General features: G+C 43.0%; 1 protein-coding gene across 1 annotated transcript in view; it reads left to right on the forward strand.

The window, feature by feature from the left end:
• Nucleotides 1-8,525: 8,525 nt before the first annotated feature.
• LOC124595108 (SAM and SH3 domain-containing protein 1-like) overlaps nt 8,526-19,202 on the forward strand; it is a 427,338-nt gene continuing 416,661 nt past the window's right edge. Inside the window, exon 1 of the mRNA XM_047133709.1 lies at nt 8,526-8,663. Within this exon, the coding sequence (XP_046989665.1) occupies nt 8,526-8,663 (138 nt within the window). The remainder of the gene's footprint in view (nt 8,664-19,202) is intronic.

Here is a 19,202-nt window from a genome sequence, read left to right on the forward strand (position 1 = left end):
ACTGTATATGGGTGCAGTTCAGATAACTGCTGAGAGAGGCGATAGGAAAATAATTTTCAAAGGTATGTTTTATTAATGGCCTCCCACCAGTTTAAGCGTCACCAATATTCTGTGAGTAGACTAGGACTGTAAACACACCATAAAAAATGGTGCAAATGGCTCTGACCACTATGGGACTTAACATCTGTGGTCATCAGTCCCCTAGAACTTAGAACTATTTAAACCTAGCTAACCTAAGGACATCACACACATCCATGTCCGAGGCAGCATTCCGCTAATGTGTAGACAGGCTACAGGAGAGGATCAAAAGCGAACAATTAGCTTATCCCTCTGCTTTCTCTGCTGTTGTAGTCTTGTTATTCTAAGCACCCCTTACATTCCTAGCACATCCTCCATTTGTGGACACTGTGAACTGTTGTTACAGGTAGCTTTCAATGCAATTTGAAAATAGCTTGGGGCACAAAAAGCGCTGCGGTATTCTGTTGGAATGTAGGTAAATAACTTTTCTGAGTCTGAAGTTTCCGGTCGTTGCAATTAAATACGCAGACCTGACACCGCTTCTACTGCACATAGCTGAAGCCATTAGACAAAGCGCCCATTAAGAACATGTCATGCGAGACTAGTTGTGTAGTTTTACAGAGAAGACTTCGCATAAATGCTGAGGTCACTGAAAGGAAAGCGCGTGAAAGGAGTAACGCGATGCAGGAACGTGCATTTGCGTGAATATCAAATTGTGCCACTAGACGAACTTCCAAAGAGGTTATTTGCCAAGTGGGAGCAGACGTGCTCTTCCTCTCGCTTCGTCTAAATCCGAGATGCGTAGATTCGCTTTGATAGCTAGTGCTGAGCGCGCCGTTGCTACAGGCGGAAGAAGATTCGGAATTTCATCTGCGGTGCTGGCTAATTTATTGCTATTTACTTTGATTTACCTCTGCTTTTTTTTTGTTTTTGTGTGTGGAGTGGATGTTACGGGATACTGTGATAGTCGGATTCGTTGAACGCCCTTGGTATTGAATATTGTTAGTGGGGAATTCTGTATATTGTTGTCGAAAGGATGATCCCGGTATCTGACTGAAGCGAACTTTAAGAGAAGATGCTGTTCCTTGTACGAAAGCAACACAACGATTGCCCCACTGCTTGTCGAACGATACGCGTGTATAGGAATGTAACACGGCACTGATTTCACTCGGTAAACTTTATCTAGTAGCTTATATATCATCATCAGGGTGTGGTTGTAAGGTATCACTGATGCATCCTTCGTTGCCGATATCGATAAATGCAAGACGCTAAGGAATTTATGGGCCACATAACATATTCCCAGGCTTCCAGAATGTAGACTTGATGCCTCCAGCTTACTACTGTTAGATGCTTTTAAAAAAGATATAGTTTATTCCTGTGCAATTTCGACCTTGAGGTACTTACCTACAGCCGGTGTCATAAACCATAAATATCTTTATCCAATTGCATATAAGCTACGTGATTCTCTCTTCTTGGTAGTTCCTTTCGTGAAAGTATCCTAAAGACGAGATAAAGGATTTAAGTGTCCCTTTGGGAGTCTGCAGACACTGAGTTTTACCTCACTCCAGTCGGTCCTAAAAATGGCACAAACTGTTCCTGCGTTACTGTCGCCACATTGAATTGCGGAGCAGTTCTGTGAACTTAGTACTGTGCATGACGCATGGTGCCGATTCCTGTCGGACAGACACTTTTTTTCACCCGTTATGGACCCTCGACACAGTGCCCTCTGCACGTACCATCACGACACGCCTATAAGCCGGCCAGTAATTTGCGTCTGTTGTGGATTGGCAAGAGAGCCAACCCACTATGAGAGGAAGCCGAAAGGCACGCGTTTTAGCTCACGCAGGCTGGCGTGAGGTCTGGAACAGGTCAAGGAAATTAGACTAGCAAAAAAGGACGTAGCTGTGGAATACTTAACTTTAATCCATAAATGGTGAACATCGCTCTTGACGGTACATGTTTTACAGCATCAATAGTAACTGGTAATGGCGCCTTGCTAGGTGGTAGCAAATGACGTAGCTGAAGGCTATGTTAACTATCGTCTCGGCAAATGAGAGCGTATTTTGTCAGTAAACCATCGCTAGCAAAGTCGGCTGTACTACTGGGGCGAGTGCTAGACCTGCCGTATGGCGGCGCTCGGTCTGCAATCACTGATAGTGGCGACACGCGGGTCCGACGTATACTAACGGACCGCGGCCGATTTAAAGGCTACCACCTAGCAAGTGTGGTGTCTGGTGGTGACTCCACAGCGTCTCTATGGAAAACACACAAACAAGATGGCTCGTATAGGTCACTACGTTAAAAACACTGTCTGGTCAAAAGTATACAGTTGCCTGTTAGTGGACATTAATGTGGGATGTGTACACCCCTCGCCTTCGCGACGCCTTTAACTCTGCTGCGGAGACTTCAGTGTGGTCCCTGGATGTCTGTGGAGAAATGACAGCCCGTTCTTCCTCAAAACTAGAGAAGGTCCAGCGTCTGGAGCGATTTCGACGTTCTAACTCATCCTACAGAAGTTCCCTTGGGCTCAGATCGGGACTCTGGGCGGGGCAATTTATTTCAGGAATGGTACTGTCGACAAACCATTGCCTCACAGACGTTCCTTTATGACATGATGCATTTTCATGCTGATACAGTCATCGTCTACGAACTGCGGTGTACGCAATACACTATGCTGTAAAATGTGTTCAGATTCTTCCGGATTTATCTTTTTCGTAAGCACAATAAGGGGACCTCACCCTAATTACGAAAAAAGCACTCATATCGTAACAACGCCTCCACCGTACATCACTGTTTGTACTACAGGTGATGGCAGGCACGTTCTCCAGGCATTCGCGAAACCCAAACCATTCCATCTTATTGCCACCAGGGTATAGCGTGATTTATCACTACAAATCACTCGTTTCAAGTCATTACTGTCTAGTCGCTTCGCTCTTTACACCACCTCATGTGTCCCTTAGCAGTCCGCAGCTCGTGGTCGTGCGGTAGCGTTCTCGCTTCCCGCGCCCGGGTTCCCGGGTTCGATTCCCGGCGGGCTCAGGGATTTTCCCTGCCTCGTGATGACTGGGTGTTGTGTGATGTCCTTAGGTTAGTTAGGTTTAAGTAGTTCTAAGTTCTAGGGGACTGATGACCATAGATGTTACGTCCCATAGTGCTCAGAGCCATTTGAACCATTTGTCCCTTAGCATTGACTACAGAAACGTGTTGCTAGTGTATGACCTCCCATCCATATAGAGACTGTTCTAATACTATTAAGGTGCGTACTTCCTCCAGAAGAAAGAGCAAGACTTGCGGCATATGTCTCTGTTGTGAACTCGTAATTTGAAGTCTCTGATGAGTTTTTGGTCTGGAGTGTTACTTACTTGACTTTTCACTCTCTCATGTCAACGAAACTTTAACAGTATTAGAGCAATTCCAAATAGAAATAAACAAATATGGAATAATGAATTAGCGATAAAAACGGTCAAAAAAAAAGATTTTGCTCTAAATATTAGGGAAGACCTAGTAAAAGATTTAAAAAGGATCCAGTGATCAAGGAAGCTAAGTCACGGAATACAAAAATTAGATTATCTGAAACGAAGACGGATTTCTTCAGCCATAGAGCTCTGTTGACATCAAATATGGGGCAAGATACTATTAAAAGTGCATGCCTAGAAAACTGTGTATTTTCTTTTTTAACTCTCTTTGTCTGCTTTGTCGCTCGCTGTATTTACTTACTACCCACTTATTTGTAAGAGTCAACCATTTTTCATATGCCCACCATTTATATATGCGAACCCGAACTATGTTAGCGCTGGAGAAGAGAAAGCAGAAGCATTTGAACTGTAGTCCTACAGAAAGGTCTCAACATTTGGAGAGTGCAGTTAAGAAATAATCTGAAGTGGTATCAGAGGGAGATTATTTTAGGTAACAAGTTTATTGAAAACTATTATTAAAAGAATATTCAGTTTAGTGTCATATATCCTCTTGGGTCCGGAAGCAGTGAAGAAAATGGTTCAAATGGCTCTGAGCACTATGGGACTCAACTGCTGAGGTCATTAGTCCTCTAGTACTTAGAACTAGTTAAACCTAACTAACCTAAGGACATCACAAACATCTATGCCCGAGGCAGGATTCGAACCTGCGACGTAGCGGTCTTGCGGTTCCAGACTGCAGCGCCTTTAACCGCACGGCCACTTCGGCCGGCAGCAGTGAAGACAAATACAGAAGTGCTAATGGAAGATTGTAGTACTCCAAACAAATAATCGAATATGATGTATGCTGTAGGTATGCAAAAATTAAAAAAAGTATGTAACGTGTAAAAAGAGTTGGAGAGCGGTATTAAACGAGACTGATTATTTACAAATTACTAATTGACGAAATAAAAAAAGTAATTTTATCTGGCAAAAAGCGGATCGTTATCTCATTTTACTGGCGATATTTCCTGTCGCAGTGTACATGGACGCAGTTGTATGCCAGTGACAGCGAGACGCAATGCGCACGTCACGTGTGATGTTGACAGTCTGGTGTGCTGATGAAAGAATAAGCTCCATGGTAGTATTTTCGTAGTGCTGATTACGTACGACACTTCCAGTCCAGCGTCCGTCCGTTTAGCGTGCATTGCTCTCTAGGGGGGCGTCGCTTCATAGCGGCAGCACCACGCGAAACCGGTGCTTAATTCCAGCAGAGCAATGTTCCGTGTCACAAAGCATGAATTCCCCCCCCCCCCCCCCCCCTCCTGGCCACGGGCCGTGTGACAGCTGTTTACTTGCACAGCTCTCAGTTTGCGCGTGTCAGGCATTAGCTGCCGCGGGCATAAACTGACCATTAGGGGAGCCGCCAGATTTCAAACAGTGCACTAGCGGTGCGCGTCCGTGAAAAACTATCGATATGGAACCGGTGGTATCTCTGCATCCCACTAATATAGCCCGTATCTGTTAACTGCCCGCTTTCGTTGAAATTATAACATGCTTTATCTCTAAGTAGAAACTGGCGACAGCTGCATTTCAGTCTAAAATATTACATTCGTATCTTTTTCTTCGTTTCCTAATAATACAACGAACCTTTTTTTTTTGTTTGTGGCTGAAATTTCTGTTCCAACCGACTGAAACACTGACTTTTTTAAACACATGCCATAATGAACAGGAAGTAATTTTCACAAGGCAGATCCACTGTTACGCGTATTCCTCCTTCCACTCACATTTTTCTTGCACTGTGGTAAAACTTATACCTGTCGCGCGTAGGAAAACAGTCAGCTGACATAGTTTTATTTGTTAGGAACACATAACGCAAAAATTATTGATTGAAAATTACTTCATTTTGCCATTGACTTTTGGCCCAGTTGTAGGAGAGACTGCCTGTAAAGAAATTTCGAACTGTGTACTGTAAAACAGTTACCAGTCACTTTCGTAACAATTTTTGTCGTAACACTTTTCGAAGACATAGTGTTCATTTTCGAATGGCTCATTTATGTGCCACATGGGTTTCAACGGCACGTTTGTGTCTATGATAGTCTTCGTTTGAGAATTTTCAATTAGTTTATTATAAATTAAAATTTGAAAACGTGCATGTATCCGAAATTTTTTCCTTATTTATTGCACGAGACTCACGTTGCTATTTCCTGTTCCGTTAACAAAGGCTCAAAACTTAAGAAAGACGCACGCGAAACACATCGTCGCCAACCGTTGTTAAAAGTTTTTTTTTGTTTTTTTAATTATATTCGTGATCGGTGTGCTAGAACGTAGAATACGTTGTACATGTCTTGAAAATTATTGTCAAAGCTTTTGTTACGTTTGATTCAAAACATTTGAGAAGTTTATGAAAAGCTACACATATCACATTCTACTTTATCATTTGATGTTTAATATACTAATTTCTAAAAATCAGATTACGCAGTACCTAAGAAATTTTTTTTGTCAATGACATAACGTAGTTTAATTTCTTTCTTAAGAATCTGTGCTACCTTACTATAAGATCGAGCCTATATCTCGATATATTTACCGCACATATTAAAAATTTAATATACTGTGTTAGGTGTTCAGTGCGTTCGTGATTTTAAATGTATTTAAAATGATACAGATGAATTCACTAATTTCAGCTGACTCTGCCGAAACAAAGATATGTATTGTGCGATAAAATGAGAATCAATTAGCAGTCTTGGTCTCGGAATTTTCCTTTCGTTGGTATCATTTCACACAGTAAACACTGTTTGCTGTTATAAAGGTAATTTCATTGCGTAGCCGAACTGCCATCATTTTGCCCCTGAAACCACAATGACAGTCTTGAACCGCAGAAATCAGGGAAATGTTTTCTACCGCTCTTAGTAACATATTTCGTGAATCGAAAGCACAGTCAGAATGTGTGTCCTCTTTCTTTTAATTTCAGTCACTATGTAATATCTACGAAACATTATGAAATGTATTATCTATTCCACTTGTTTGATTACTTAATAATGCAGTAAAAGTGATACGTGCGTCTGCTTCTTTTACGTTTTGTGTTTTTCTACTCTGTGCGTAGTGATACTGTTAATGCCTCTTACTAATTACTAGACTATAACGAAACTAGAAATATTCACGTAATTTAATCATTTATGACCTAAAACGGAACAGTGCATATCATGTATGTACCCATGCGCCCATAATAATTGACACATTTTTTCCTGTTTTTTCAGGTAGGTGATTCCTTACAGAGATATGGCAGCGAGTAGATGGTGAGTGAAACGACTATTAGAGCTGAAAGTGTGTAGTGATCAGGAGATAACAGAGTGACTATCTATGATATCTGTATGTATTAGAAAACAAAATTATTTCTACAGCAATATCACCTTTCGATGTTGTTCCCACTCAGAACATACATCAGCTACGCAACATTTTGAATGAGTAATTGACAAAATGACAGTTCATTCCCATTAGGGCACTACTAGGAGAACAATATCGTTTGTTCCAAACTGCCATGAAGATTAGTTATGGTTACAAGGATTCATTAGTCTCTCACACGTTTTTATAAGAACGAAAAATTCAGGATGCTAATGATCTTTCAACAGCTTTTACCGCTATTCCATGACTGCTCTCATCACTAGTGTTGAAGTATAGATTTCAATAGGTTCTGGTGTAGTAACGATAATACGCTGTGTTGTCTTGTGGCACGTGACTTACAAAAAAGGCAGATGTAGATTTCTGTCAGTAGTGAGGCATCACAAAGCTAATTCCTTGTGGATACCACAACCACAAATTTATTACATGATTGAGTATTTTTTGCGTAGGCTGCTGTTAAAGGCGGGCCGTTGTAGCCGAGCGGTTCTAGGTGCTTCAGTCCGGAACCGGGCTGCTGCTACGGTCGCAGGTTCGAATCCTGCCTCGGGCATGGATGTGTGTGATGTCCTTAGGTTAGTTAGGTTTAAGTAGTTCTAAGTATAGGGGACTGATGACCTCAGATGTTAAGTCCCATAGTGCTTAGAGCCATTTGAACCATTTTGAGCTGCTGTTAAGTTTTTACTTCGTTTCACAACTGATTTCCGCTTTTTAAACCATTATTCAGTGTTCAGCATTATAATAAAACCACACTACATTACCCATGCGAATCGACATGGTGTGAATGTAAACTAACGGAAAAACAATTATCTACAAAAAGGTGCCATATATACATAAATAGCAGGGTATTCACATTGTCTGCTTGTGTTCGTTTTGGTTTGGAAATTTAATTGTTCCTGATGTTTTGACAGTTACATGGTGCACTTAAGGCGGCAAAAGTGCACAGATGTAACGGGGACCAAAGAATAAAAGTGAGTGCAATCCAAGAAATTCACAGTTCTATTTATGTATGCCCAAAGAAAAAAGAGCTATTAATAATAAATTTAAAATAAAATTATTCAAAAGTATCGTTTATGAAATGGGGAATCCTACCTGTCAATGTGGAAATTACGAACGGAATTCCCAATTTTGTTAGATTAGTTTTACACCTAAGTAGAATAACAGTAAAGCTATGGAGATCTCTTCTGTTCAGTTTGTTCGTTGATAACTGTACCTAGCTGATGACTAAAAATTTCGATTTGTTTCAGAATATTCATTTCTGCCTTTTTTTTATTTGAAGTTTGTCGTATATGTTTCGTAGAGGTGCTTTTATTATGCTACTAAACAGAGGATAAAGGCTTAAAGAGCCTAAGCCAGTTATGAAATGAGGAAAAGTTTGAATGAATAACAGCCTATGTGGAAGAATCCGCATTCACTTAACAACACATTTAACGCTCATGCTGTTAGCACATCTAGGAGAAGACGCGCCCTTATTCGCTCATGGAAAAAAAAGGTTCTGAGACGGCACTTTCCTGGTTCTATTTATTGAGACATATTTTCATACTCACTGAGCGCTAGCAAGCAAGGGATCGACCTTTACTATGAGTAAGAAACGTGGCCTCTAAATGGCGTTAGCAAGACCACAAGTACGTTCTTTCCAGACGACAAGGTGTCAGAGCAAACCGGTAATGTTATTATTAGAACAAGAAATTGAGGTAGCAGCTTCCTCGTGGAGCCGGAATGTTTTTCCCGGTCAGTTCTCAACCTCCCTGCGTCAACTTGCGCGGCCGCAAGCGCGTCCCTCCTCTCTGCTGCTGGGGCGAGCTGCTCTTCTCGGACCATAAAGCCCAACTGTCCCTCGAGTTGCTCCCCAGTATGGTGTGTAACAGCCGGAAATGCCTTAATGTGCCCCTCGTGTGCCTTCTGTGCGGTTTTCTTTCCGGACTTATTGCTTTTCCCCGGAAACCGCTCTCGGCGAGACGTATTCTGTTCCGACAACAGTTGCGGTTAGGTCAACAGTCCAATACTCTAGTGGCCAAACTGTCCTTCGATTCCGGTCTCATCACGTGCAGTGTTCACCCCTTCACTGGTTTAGTTGTACCCCATTAAATACTTCATAATGCAAATTTCACCGTTTCCAAAGAATCCTAAAATATTTTCGGTCAATGTGTCATATAGAAGCAGTCACAAGAGGGACTCTGTGGATCCGTGCCACCAACAATTGATACATGTCGAATGCTCCATTGCAAGTTGGTTTCCTCCAAACACAAGGCAGTACAACTAATGTGTACAGGAGATTTGCATGAATATTCCTAAGGCATACCTTTTCCGGTAAGTTTATTTCTCCAACAGACTACTGGTAATAAGTAGGCTTTTCTACGTAAATCATTTTTTATTCGATAAATTCGTTATTGCTGATCCAATTATTGGTACATCGGCCACCAATTTCTTTAAACTGTTGCTGCAGTAACAACGCAATTGAGGATTATCTCGTCACGTCTCACCAACCTGGTGAACCACAGCTTGGGATCAGGATACCCTTTTACTAAGTTGCAGATTTCTCCTGTAAGTGGATCGAGAAATTAATTAATACTTTGATCTCTTATCATATTGCCTCTATTTATGTACGCCAGCAAACCTAAATTATTAACAAGGACCTATAGCGCACTTCCCAGATTTTTGCGATTATTTTTTATGCAGACGTTGTTGTACATTTTCTCATGTTGTCAGAAGCTTCATATTTTGCAGAATTATGGTGCAGAAGACAAAGCAGAAAATGAATCCATGAACAGAAAATACGGACTCTTAGGTTGGAGACCTGTTATACATTTGATTCAACAAGTCTGTGACGAATATCATGGTAATAACATAGCTGCTCACTGGCTGTTCGTGTGAACTTCCGATTTGTCTAATGGTGGTTAGACAACCGAAGCCCGTAAATACGATTCAGACTAAAGCGATTTGTACTCTATCTTCGCATCTGTGGAAAGTTAATGATTGCAAGTATTATTATCTGCCAATCCGTTAGAGTATAACATGGACAGTAATGGTACCCTCATATTCCTTTGTGGCAAACTCTTACACAATGAAGGAGGCGCAGCATATCATTGAATCCGGAATCGAGTCACGGATCTGTCTATATATTCCACAAAAACCTGCTTCCTGCTGTATTGAATTACAATGTCTTTCCAAATTTCTGATAGAAGAATATGCGCTTAGCAATGTGTACAAGTGGAGCTAATTTGGCTTGAAATTATCCATTCACCTGTAAAGAAATCCGTCGGATCCTTGAGTTTTGCGCTTCAGTGATTTCCGTTGCCATCCATACACTTATTAGCAGCAATTCGGCAATGGCATGATAGAAACAGAACGTTTTCTTTCTTAGAATTTTAAAATACAGTTTTAAAAACAGTTTAAGAGTTTATTAGACTTTCGTCACACTCTTAGAGGAAAGAAAAGACCCAAAAGGCATCAGAAAAAGACCTGATATCTTTGAGCATCTGATCTTCAAATCACTCTCTTCGTCTTGTGTTACTTGACGAAGTTGAGATACCGACTTCCGTAAATACGTAACTATTCTACTGAGCCTGTGCAGCAAGCGACTTAGACGCCCACTTTACATTGACTGATTATAAAAGCCGGCCGAAGTGGCCGTGCGGTTAAAGGCGCTGCAGTCTGGAACCGCAAGACCGCTACGGTCGCAGGTTCGAATCCTGCCTCGGGCATGGATGTTTGTGATGTCCTTAGGTTAGTTAGGTTTAACTAGTTCTAAGTTCTAGGGGACTAATGACCTCAGCAGTTGAGTCCCATAGTGCTCAGAGCCATTTTTTTTATTATAAAACACAACCGTTCACAAGTACCAAAATTTCAGCGGCGTTTTGCGATCTAGTAGTCTAATGTGTGGTAATGGAACAAACGTACAAACGAAGGAAAGAAAACTACAACTAGTACTTCTACATGCAAAGAGCACTGACGATAGAGGATAAATGAAAGCCAGTAGGGATCTGGCATGAAGTCCCGAATCGTCTATGGTGCTGTGCAAGGATTGCGCCGTTGAAACAATGCGTTAATGCCGAAGCACTTGTGCCTTCCTGGAGGACTCATTTGCATTGGTGTACTTGGAGTCGCAGCAGAGCATTGGGCCCTTCGCGAAAACTTCCCCTTGCTGCCAGGGAGCGGCGGTGACGATGACGAGTGGCAGTACCAGCGTTGGAGGGCAGGGGAACTGGAGGGCCTTTTGTCCACCGTGGACCCACACGCGGCCACCGAGTCGCGAAACAGGCTCCCTTCCAGGGGGCCTTCTGCAGCCGTTTGCTTGCGCTCAGTTCAGCACCCAGCATGTTCAACATATGGTTTCATTCCATAATTGATTCCAGCTGCACAGATTACAAATATTGTTAGTCATTATGGTGATTTAACGTTCTGCTTAAGTAATTTAAAAATTTTCTGCGTGAAGGTGGAAACTGCAGATGGTTTGGTACATGCTTTTAATCCTTTAAGTGACATTGTTAAATATAGAAGTTGTTTCAAAATCTTTGCGACAGATATCTAAAGGTGATATATCACGTCATGGGGAAGAACTTTTATTAGAGACAGAATGTTTACTGATGCTTCACAGCGACGCCAGGCGTCGTTTAAGACTGGTTATGCCCCTGAGAGACAGCATGGTATAGGCATTCTGCGGCGTTTATATAGGATGTGTGTTGCCTATAAGCCAGTCAATCCACTCCACGTGAAATGTAGTAGACCGAGTTTTAAAACGTCTCTCTCCTCTCAGACACATTCATTCATAGATTTTTCTTATCAAATTATGCAGTAAATTGCAGAGAACCGTCCAAGTAGCAACATTATTCTTGTTTATTACGTGATGACTACTTTCGCGTCTACGCTTATTATCAATTGATCCCCTAAGCTATGCAATAACATCCATTACGACAGTCACAGGCCTATTCATTCTAGTTAAACACATTTTGTAAATTAGTGCAAGGCTGGCCAGCCTCCGTAGCTGAGGGGTCAGCATGGCAGAATGCAAGCAAGAGGCCCAGGTTCGTTTTTCGGGCGGGTCGGAGATTTTTCTTCTTTCAGGGATTGGATATTGTGTTGTTTTCATCGACACGCAAGTCGCCAAAGTGGCGTCACCTGCAAAAACTTCCACCAAGCGATCAGTCTCCTCAGTGGGAGGCCCTAGCCACACCCACGTTTCATTTCACTGCAGGGCTGAACCTCATTCACCTAAAAAGATGAACGAAGTTTAGCCCAGTACTGATTTACAAGATGTGTTTAACTGAAATAACCGTCATGTGGCTGTCGTAACGGGTGTTATTACATATCTTAGTGGGTGATTTGATAATGAAGTTACATTGGAAACTTATCATCAAGTAACAAGGAAAATTAAATTCGCAACTCGGACGGTTCGTTGCTATGTGTTGCATAATTCGGTAAACCATACAGTTCCTGATGTCATACTTTCCAGAATACTGGAAATTAATAAACTAAGTTTTCTTGTTGAAAATCACTCTGTCAGTTTACTGGGACAGGTATTACGCAGATTCAGCACACCTGAGTAGTAGACCTCGCTAGTTCGGTGAAATCCCGTTATTCCATGGCTGGGAAGCGTCAGCGAACCGTTTGTTTCTAGCAAAACTTGTATCCCATGACGTGATCTATCACCCCTAGACGTTTGTCACAAAGACTTTGAATCACCTTGTACGATGGTGCGCTGAAAAGTAACGCCTCCGAATTTTTATATGAAAACTCTTAAATCTTTTAAAATAAAATAAACTTTATTAGCATTCTACATCTTTCTCGTTCATATCTACATATTTGCAGTCCTCTGCCGCTAGAGGCCTCCGAACTGTAGCGTGTAACGTGGCGATTTGCTGCTGCGTGAGGAATAGCGTGCTGTAATCGTATTTCGAATTCGTGAAATCCGTCCACATATGGAACACCCTCTCTTTCAGCATGACAACGCCAGACCACACACGAGCGCTGGGACATGTGCAACAGTCTGACGCCTTGAGTTCACTGTCGTCGATCATCCTCCATGCAGTTGGGCAGACGCTCAGGAATTTTAGCCTATAAATTGCCAACATCTTGCAGCTAAGAGAGCTCACTGCGCTAAAGAAGTAGGGATAACTGGTAAAAAAGGGCGAATATGTCAAGATGTTTTGATTATATGTCTTCAAAGTTGTTTCCACTTTGATAGTGATAAAGCATTACAAGCAGCGGTGAGGATGTGGCTCCGTCAGCGAAGTCAAACATTTCTGCATTGACGGTATCAACAAACTGGTCTGTGTTTGAAATGTGTTCGCCGCCAGGGTAACTATATTGAGAAATACATATGTAGACATGAAGAATAAAGATGTAGAATGTTAACAATCTTTGTTTTATTTAAAAAGCTTCAAGAGTTTTCACATAATAAATTCGAGGGCCTTACTTTTAAGTGCGCTCTCTTACACTGAAGCGCCAAGGAAACTGGTATACGTATGCGTATTCATTTACAGAGATGTGTAAATTGGCAGAACATGGCGCTGCGGTCTGCAACGCCTAAATAAGACAAAAAGCATCTGGCGCAGTTGTTAGATCGGTTACTGCTGCTACAATGGCAGGTTGTCAAGATTTAAGTGAGTTTGAACGTGGTGTTACAGTGGCACACGAGCGATGGGATACAGCATCTTCGAGGGAGCGATTAAGTGGGGATTTTCCCGTGCGACCATTTCAGAATGTCACGAATCCGGTAAAACATCAAATCTCCGATATCTCTGCTGCCGGAAAGGATCCTCTAAGAACAGGACGATCGACGACTGAAGAGAATCGTTCAGCATGACAAAAAACAACCCTTTCGCAAATTTTTGCATATTTCAATGCTGAGCCATCAACAAGTGTCAGCGTGAGAACCGTTCAACGAAACTTCATTGATATGGGCGTCCGGAGCCGAAGGACCACTCGTGTATCCATGATGACTGCACGATACAAAGCTTAACGCCTTGCCTGCATCCGTCAACTCTGACATTGGACAGTTGATGACTGGAAACACATTTCCTGGTCGGACGAGTCTCGTTTTAAATACAGGGTTATTACAAATGATTGAAGCGATTTCACAGCTCTACAATAACTTTATTATTTGAGATATTTTCACAATGTTTTGCACACACATACAAAACTGAAAAAGTTTTTTTAGGCATTCACAAATGTTCGATATGTGCCCCTTTAGTGATTCGCCAGACATCAAGCCGATAATCAAGTTCTTCCCACACTCGGCGCAGCAATGAGTTCGAAAGCATCGTTGATGCGAGCTCGCAGTTCTGGCGCGTTTCTTGGTAGATGAGGTTTAAACACTTAATCTTTCGCATAACCCCACAGAAAGAAATCGCATGGGGTTAAGTCGGGAGAACGTGGAGGCCATGACATGAATTGCTGATCATGATCTCCACCACGACCGATTCATCGGTTTTCCAATCTCCTGTTTAAGAAATGCCGAATATCATGATGGAAGTGCGGTGGAGCACCATCCTGTTGAAAGATGAAGTCGGCGCCGTCGGTCTCCAGTTGTGGCATGAGCCAATTTTCCAGCATGTCCAGATACACGTGTCCTGTAACGTTTTTTTCGCAGAAGAAAAAGGGGCCGTAAACTTTAAACCGTGAGATTGCACAAAACACGTTAACTTTTGGTGAACTGCGAATTTGCTGCACGAATGCGTGAGGATTCTCTACCGCCCAGATTCGCACATTGTGTCTGTTCACTTCACCATTAAGAAAAAATGTTGCTTCATCACTGAAAACAAGTTTCACACTGAACGCATCCTCTTCCATGAGCTGTTGCAACCGCGCCGAAAATTCAAAGCGTTTGACTTTGTCATCGGGTGTCAGGGCTTGTAGCAATTGTAAACGGTAAGGCTTCTGCTTTAGCCTTTTCCGTAAGATTTTCCAAACCGTCGGCTGTGGTACGTTTAGCTCCCTGCTTGCTTTATTCGTCGACTTCCGCGGGCCACGCGTGAAACTTGCCCGCACGCGTTCAACCGTTTCTTCGCTCACTGCAGGCCGACCCGTTGATTTCCCCTTACAGAGGCATCCAGAAGCTTTAAACTGCGCATACCATCGCCGAATGGAGTTAGCAGTTGGTGGATCTTTGTTGAACTTCGTCCTGAAGTGTCGTTGATCCGTTATGACTGACTGATGTGAGTGCATTTCAAGCACAACATACGCTTTCTCGGCTCCTGTCGCCATTTTGTCTCACTGCGCTCTCGAGCGCTCTGGCGGCAGAAACCTAAAGTGCGGCTTCAGCCGAACAAAACTTTGAGTTTTTCTACATATCTGTAGTGTGTCGTGACCATATGTCAATGAATGGAGCTACAGGGAATTTATGAAAACGCTTCAATCATTTGTAATAGCCCTGTATATCGAGCGGCTGGACGTGTACGGGTATGGAGCCAACCTCATGAATCCCTGGAACCTGCATGTCAATAGGGGACTGCTCAAGCTGGTGGAGGCTCTGTAGTGGTGTGGAGCGTGTGCAGTTAGATTGATATGGCACGCCTGATACGTCTAGATACGACTCTGACAGGTGACACGTAGGTAAGCTTCCTGTCTGATCACCTGCATCCATTCATGTCCATTGTACATTCCGACAGACTTGGGCAATTCCAGCAGGACAATGCGACACCCCACACGTCCGGAATTCCTATAGTGTGGTTCCAGGAACACACTTTTGAGTTTAAACATTTACGAGGGCCACCAAACTCCCCAGACGTGAACATTATTGAGCATACCTGAGATTCCCTGCAACATACTGTTCAGAAATTATCTCCACCCATTCGTATTCTTACGGAACTTGCGGGATTCGTGGTGTAAATTCCCTTCAGCACTACTTCAGTCCAGTCCATGACACGTCGTGTTGTGGCACTTCTTCGTGCTCGCTGGGGCCCTACACGATATTAGCTCTTCATTGTATACATCAATGATAAATGACTGGAATTACCGTGTATAGCCATGTATAATTGTTTTCCTACTGATTCATTCGTATCAGTTATCACACGATACCTCACAATGTCTGCCTCTGTAGATGAGTTATCAGCGCGGTTGGCTACCATGTGGGAGAAAACGGTTCGACTCCCGGTACTATCTAGGATTTTTTCTTCATGCAAAGACTGGAATGTGGTCCAGTCAATCTCGGGATGGCAGTTGAGAAGCTGCTTGAACGAGAAGCAGTACTGCTTATTCCACGACCTTCTATACCGCATCCAGATGACGTCATTGGCCGAGGATGACACAGTGGTCGATCGAGCCAGAATGGCGGTGCTTGTTTGCATACTTACCGGAAATCTAAAAATAGCTTATAAATTGAGCGGGTTCATTCACTGAGTAAATAATGACATGTATTGCATTGTTAAGTTGGAAAAAACTTTTACCATTTCAAGGGTTAACGGAGGTCAGAAAGGGATTGTAATATGCTGTGAGCAAAGCGAACACAGAGTAATGCAGTGATCCTCGGATGCAAAAGTACAATTCGGTGGTTGATGTCGCTGCAGGAATACCGCAACTTAGGGTTGTTGTAGTGCTCTTACATTGCACTGAATGAACCTATACAGTACATGAGGTGTATATCGGCCAACTCTTCATCCTACCCATACTGCTGTGAGTCATTGTCACCGTCCAACTAACACTGCTGGAAAAACAAACCCTAGTAATAACCGATCAGTAATGAATGCACACTTGAAGGCTGCTGTCAACAGCATGTGCTGTGTGTGAATAGAACAAGTTTCTTTCCAAATAAGACACGCAGCGCATACAACCGACAACTGCAGTGTTGTGCAGTATTTTTAGTGCTATGCACATAGACTTTATTTAATTTTACATTTGAAAAACAGGAAGTGCAATTTGTAGTCCTCATATGTGGTTGGGTTGTTTGGGGAAGGAGACCAAACAGCGTGGTCATCGTTCTCATCGGATTAGGGAAGGACGGGGAAGGAAGCCGACCGTGCCCTTTCAAAGGAACCATCGCGGCACCTAAATCAGGATGACCGGACGCGGGACTGAACCGTCGTCCTCCCGAATGCGAGTCCAGTCCCTCGTATGTGACTATGTGACTTGTTGATATAGACTAACTAATAAACAGTTATTTTTTAAAAGATATTCGTATGGAGTGTGCAGCCATGTATGGATGAGAAATATGAACGATAAACAGTTTAGACAAGAAGTAAGTTGAAGCTTTTGAAATGTGGTGCTACAGAAGAATGCTGAAGATTAGATGGATAGATCGCGTAACTAATGAAGAAATTTTTGGCGGCACCTGACTAAAACGGAGAATGGGTTGGTAGCACACATTCTGTGACAGCAGGGGATCGGTAGTTTAGTATTGTAGGGGAGTGTGAGGTGTAAAAATCGTAGAGGGATGGTTCAAATGGCTCTGAGCGCTATGGGACTTAACATCTGAGGTCATCAGTCCCCTAGAACTTAGAACTAGTTAAACCTAACCAACCTAAGGTCATCACACACATCCATGCCCGAGACAGGATTCGAACCTGCGACCGTAGCAGTCGCACGTTTCCGCACCGAAGCGCCTAGAACCGCTCGGCCACCGCGGCCGGCTTTGTAGAGGGAGACCAGTAGATGAATACAGTAAGCAGATTCAGTAGGATTTATGCTGCAGTAGTTATTCGGAGGTGAAGAGGCTGGCAAAAGATAGAGCAGGATGGGAAGCTGCATCAAATCTGTCCTCGAAATAAAGACCACAATGACAACAACAAAGGTGAGGCACACTTTGTAGTATAACTTGTTTTCCCCAGTGGTCCTACTTCACCATATCCTTCAAGGGTTCTGGCAATTAATTATATTTATTTGATCCAGTCAAAAATACTTGAAAAGTGTAGAGCAAAGAATAAAATAAAAATTATATTCGCTGTAAGAGGTTTGCATTGACTATAGACCTACGACCTTAGACTATCTCTTGTAAGCCCGCAGTTACTCTACTGTATCCTACAGTAAGAAAAATAATCAGCAGGTCCTTATTTTTCCTTTTCTTTCTCACTATGAACCTCCTCACTGGTCAAATTAGAACTAAAAGAATAACTGCAAAATCCTAGATTTGTAGCTGTATTTTTGGCAATCGCTAGAACTCAGCAGTAACATTTCTATCGTTGGATGTGATGACTTAATACAATTAATTACCGGTGGTTTAAAAATTATAGCTGTGCATATTTATCAGGTGTCATCAGAAACGATTTTCTGAATCGATTAGAGAGACAGTGCTTCGAAGCGCATAAGGATCATCTCAACACTACACCCAGTCGCCCGCTCTTTTCATTCACGGCTAATGGGAGGGAGTATGTGAGTGAGGGATGGGTGACGTAATGGACAACGAGTGCTACTTCGAGAACGGTAAATTACAACGACTGCAACGGACGTACGCGAGATCACAGGGAGCAGCGTAAGTGTTGAAGGCAGCGAAAGAGAATTAATAAGGAGATGCGGGCCGGAGATGCGCACGCCCTGTTTGAGCACTTCCGCAGGGCTTCACACTTCGCTCCCCCCGCTCCCAGTTTGAAGCTGCTAAAAAAGAGAGGGGGCACGTCATTAGTTTCGATTTCTTTATAACAGAGAAACGGCGCTACCGGCTAAGGGGGGAAAATGTGTTCCAGTCGAATTTGTAGATGGGGCCGCTTCTGTATAATGAGTGCACGGCGAACGGGCGCGCATAGTAGACGCTGTGAGGGTGTCCGCAGAAAGGCGACGGTCTGTTGCTGGATGTGCCACGCGATTAAGCGGACCGCCAGCGCAAACCCAGCAGCCCGTCTGGGCGTCTGCGCGGAACTGCTACCCGCTCCGCGGTAATGAGGAGACGCCGACGCCTGGACGTGAATGTCGCGCAAAGCTTCCGCCTCACTTGACACGCTTCGCTTCGAATGGTCCAATACGTCCCATCGTTTCTGGTCCAATATCTGTCGTTCTCTGGTATACTAAAAAATAATTGTTATGGCACTGCTCGCGGTAAAATAAAATACAATGTAGCTTGATCAGCACTTTCATTCAAGAATGGCATGTTCATTCAGTTCGATCTACACCACGAAAAATATTGAAGCGCATGATACACACTCGCAGGATTTGGTTACAATCTTAATAAAAAAGACAGTTGCTTCATATGATATTCTGTCCGACATGTAGGTTGATGCAGCTGTCCACGCTAGTCTGTTCTGTGCAGGCCTCCTCATCTCTGCGCAGTTACCACAATCTACTAACCCACATCCATTTGAGCCTGCTCACTGTACTCAACCCTCGGTCTCCGTCTACGGTTTTTAACACTCCTCCATTTACCTTCAAATTAACGATTACTTGACGCCTCAGGGTGTGTCCTATCTACTGGTCCATTCAGCTGTGCCATAATTTGGTTCCCCCCTATTCGTTTCAGTATATCTCCATTAA

The sequence above is a fragment of the Schistocerca americana genome, chromosome 1, assembly GCF_021461395.2.
Source record: "Schistocerca americana isolate TAMUIC-IGC-003095 chromosome 1, iqSchAmer2.1, whole genome shotgun sequence".
Lineage (NCBI taxonomy): Eukaryota > Metazoa > Arthropoda > Insecta > Orthoptera > Acrididae > Schistocerca > Schistocerca americana.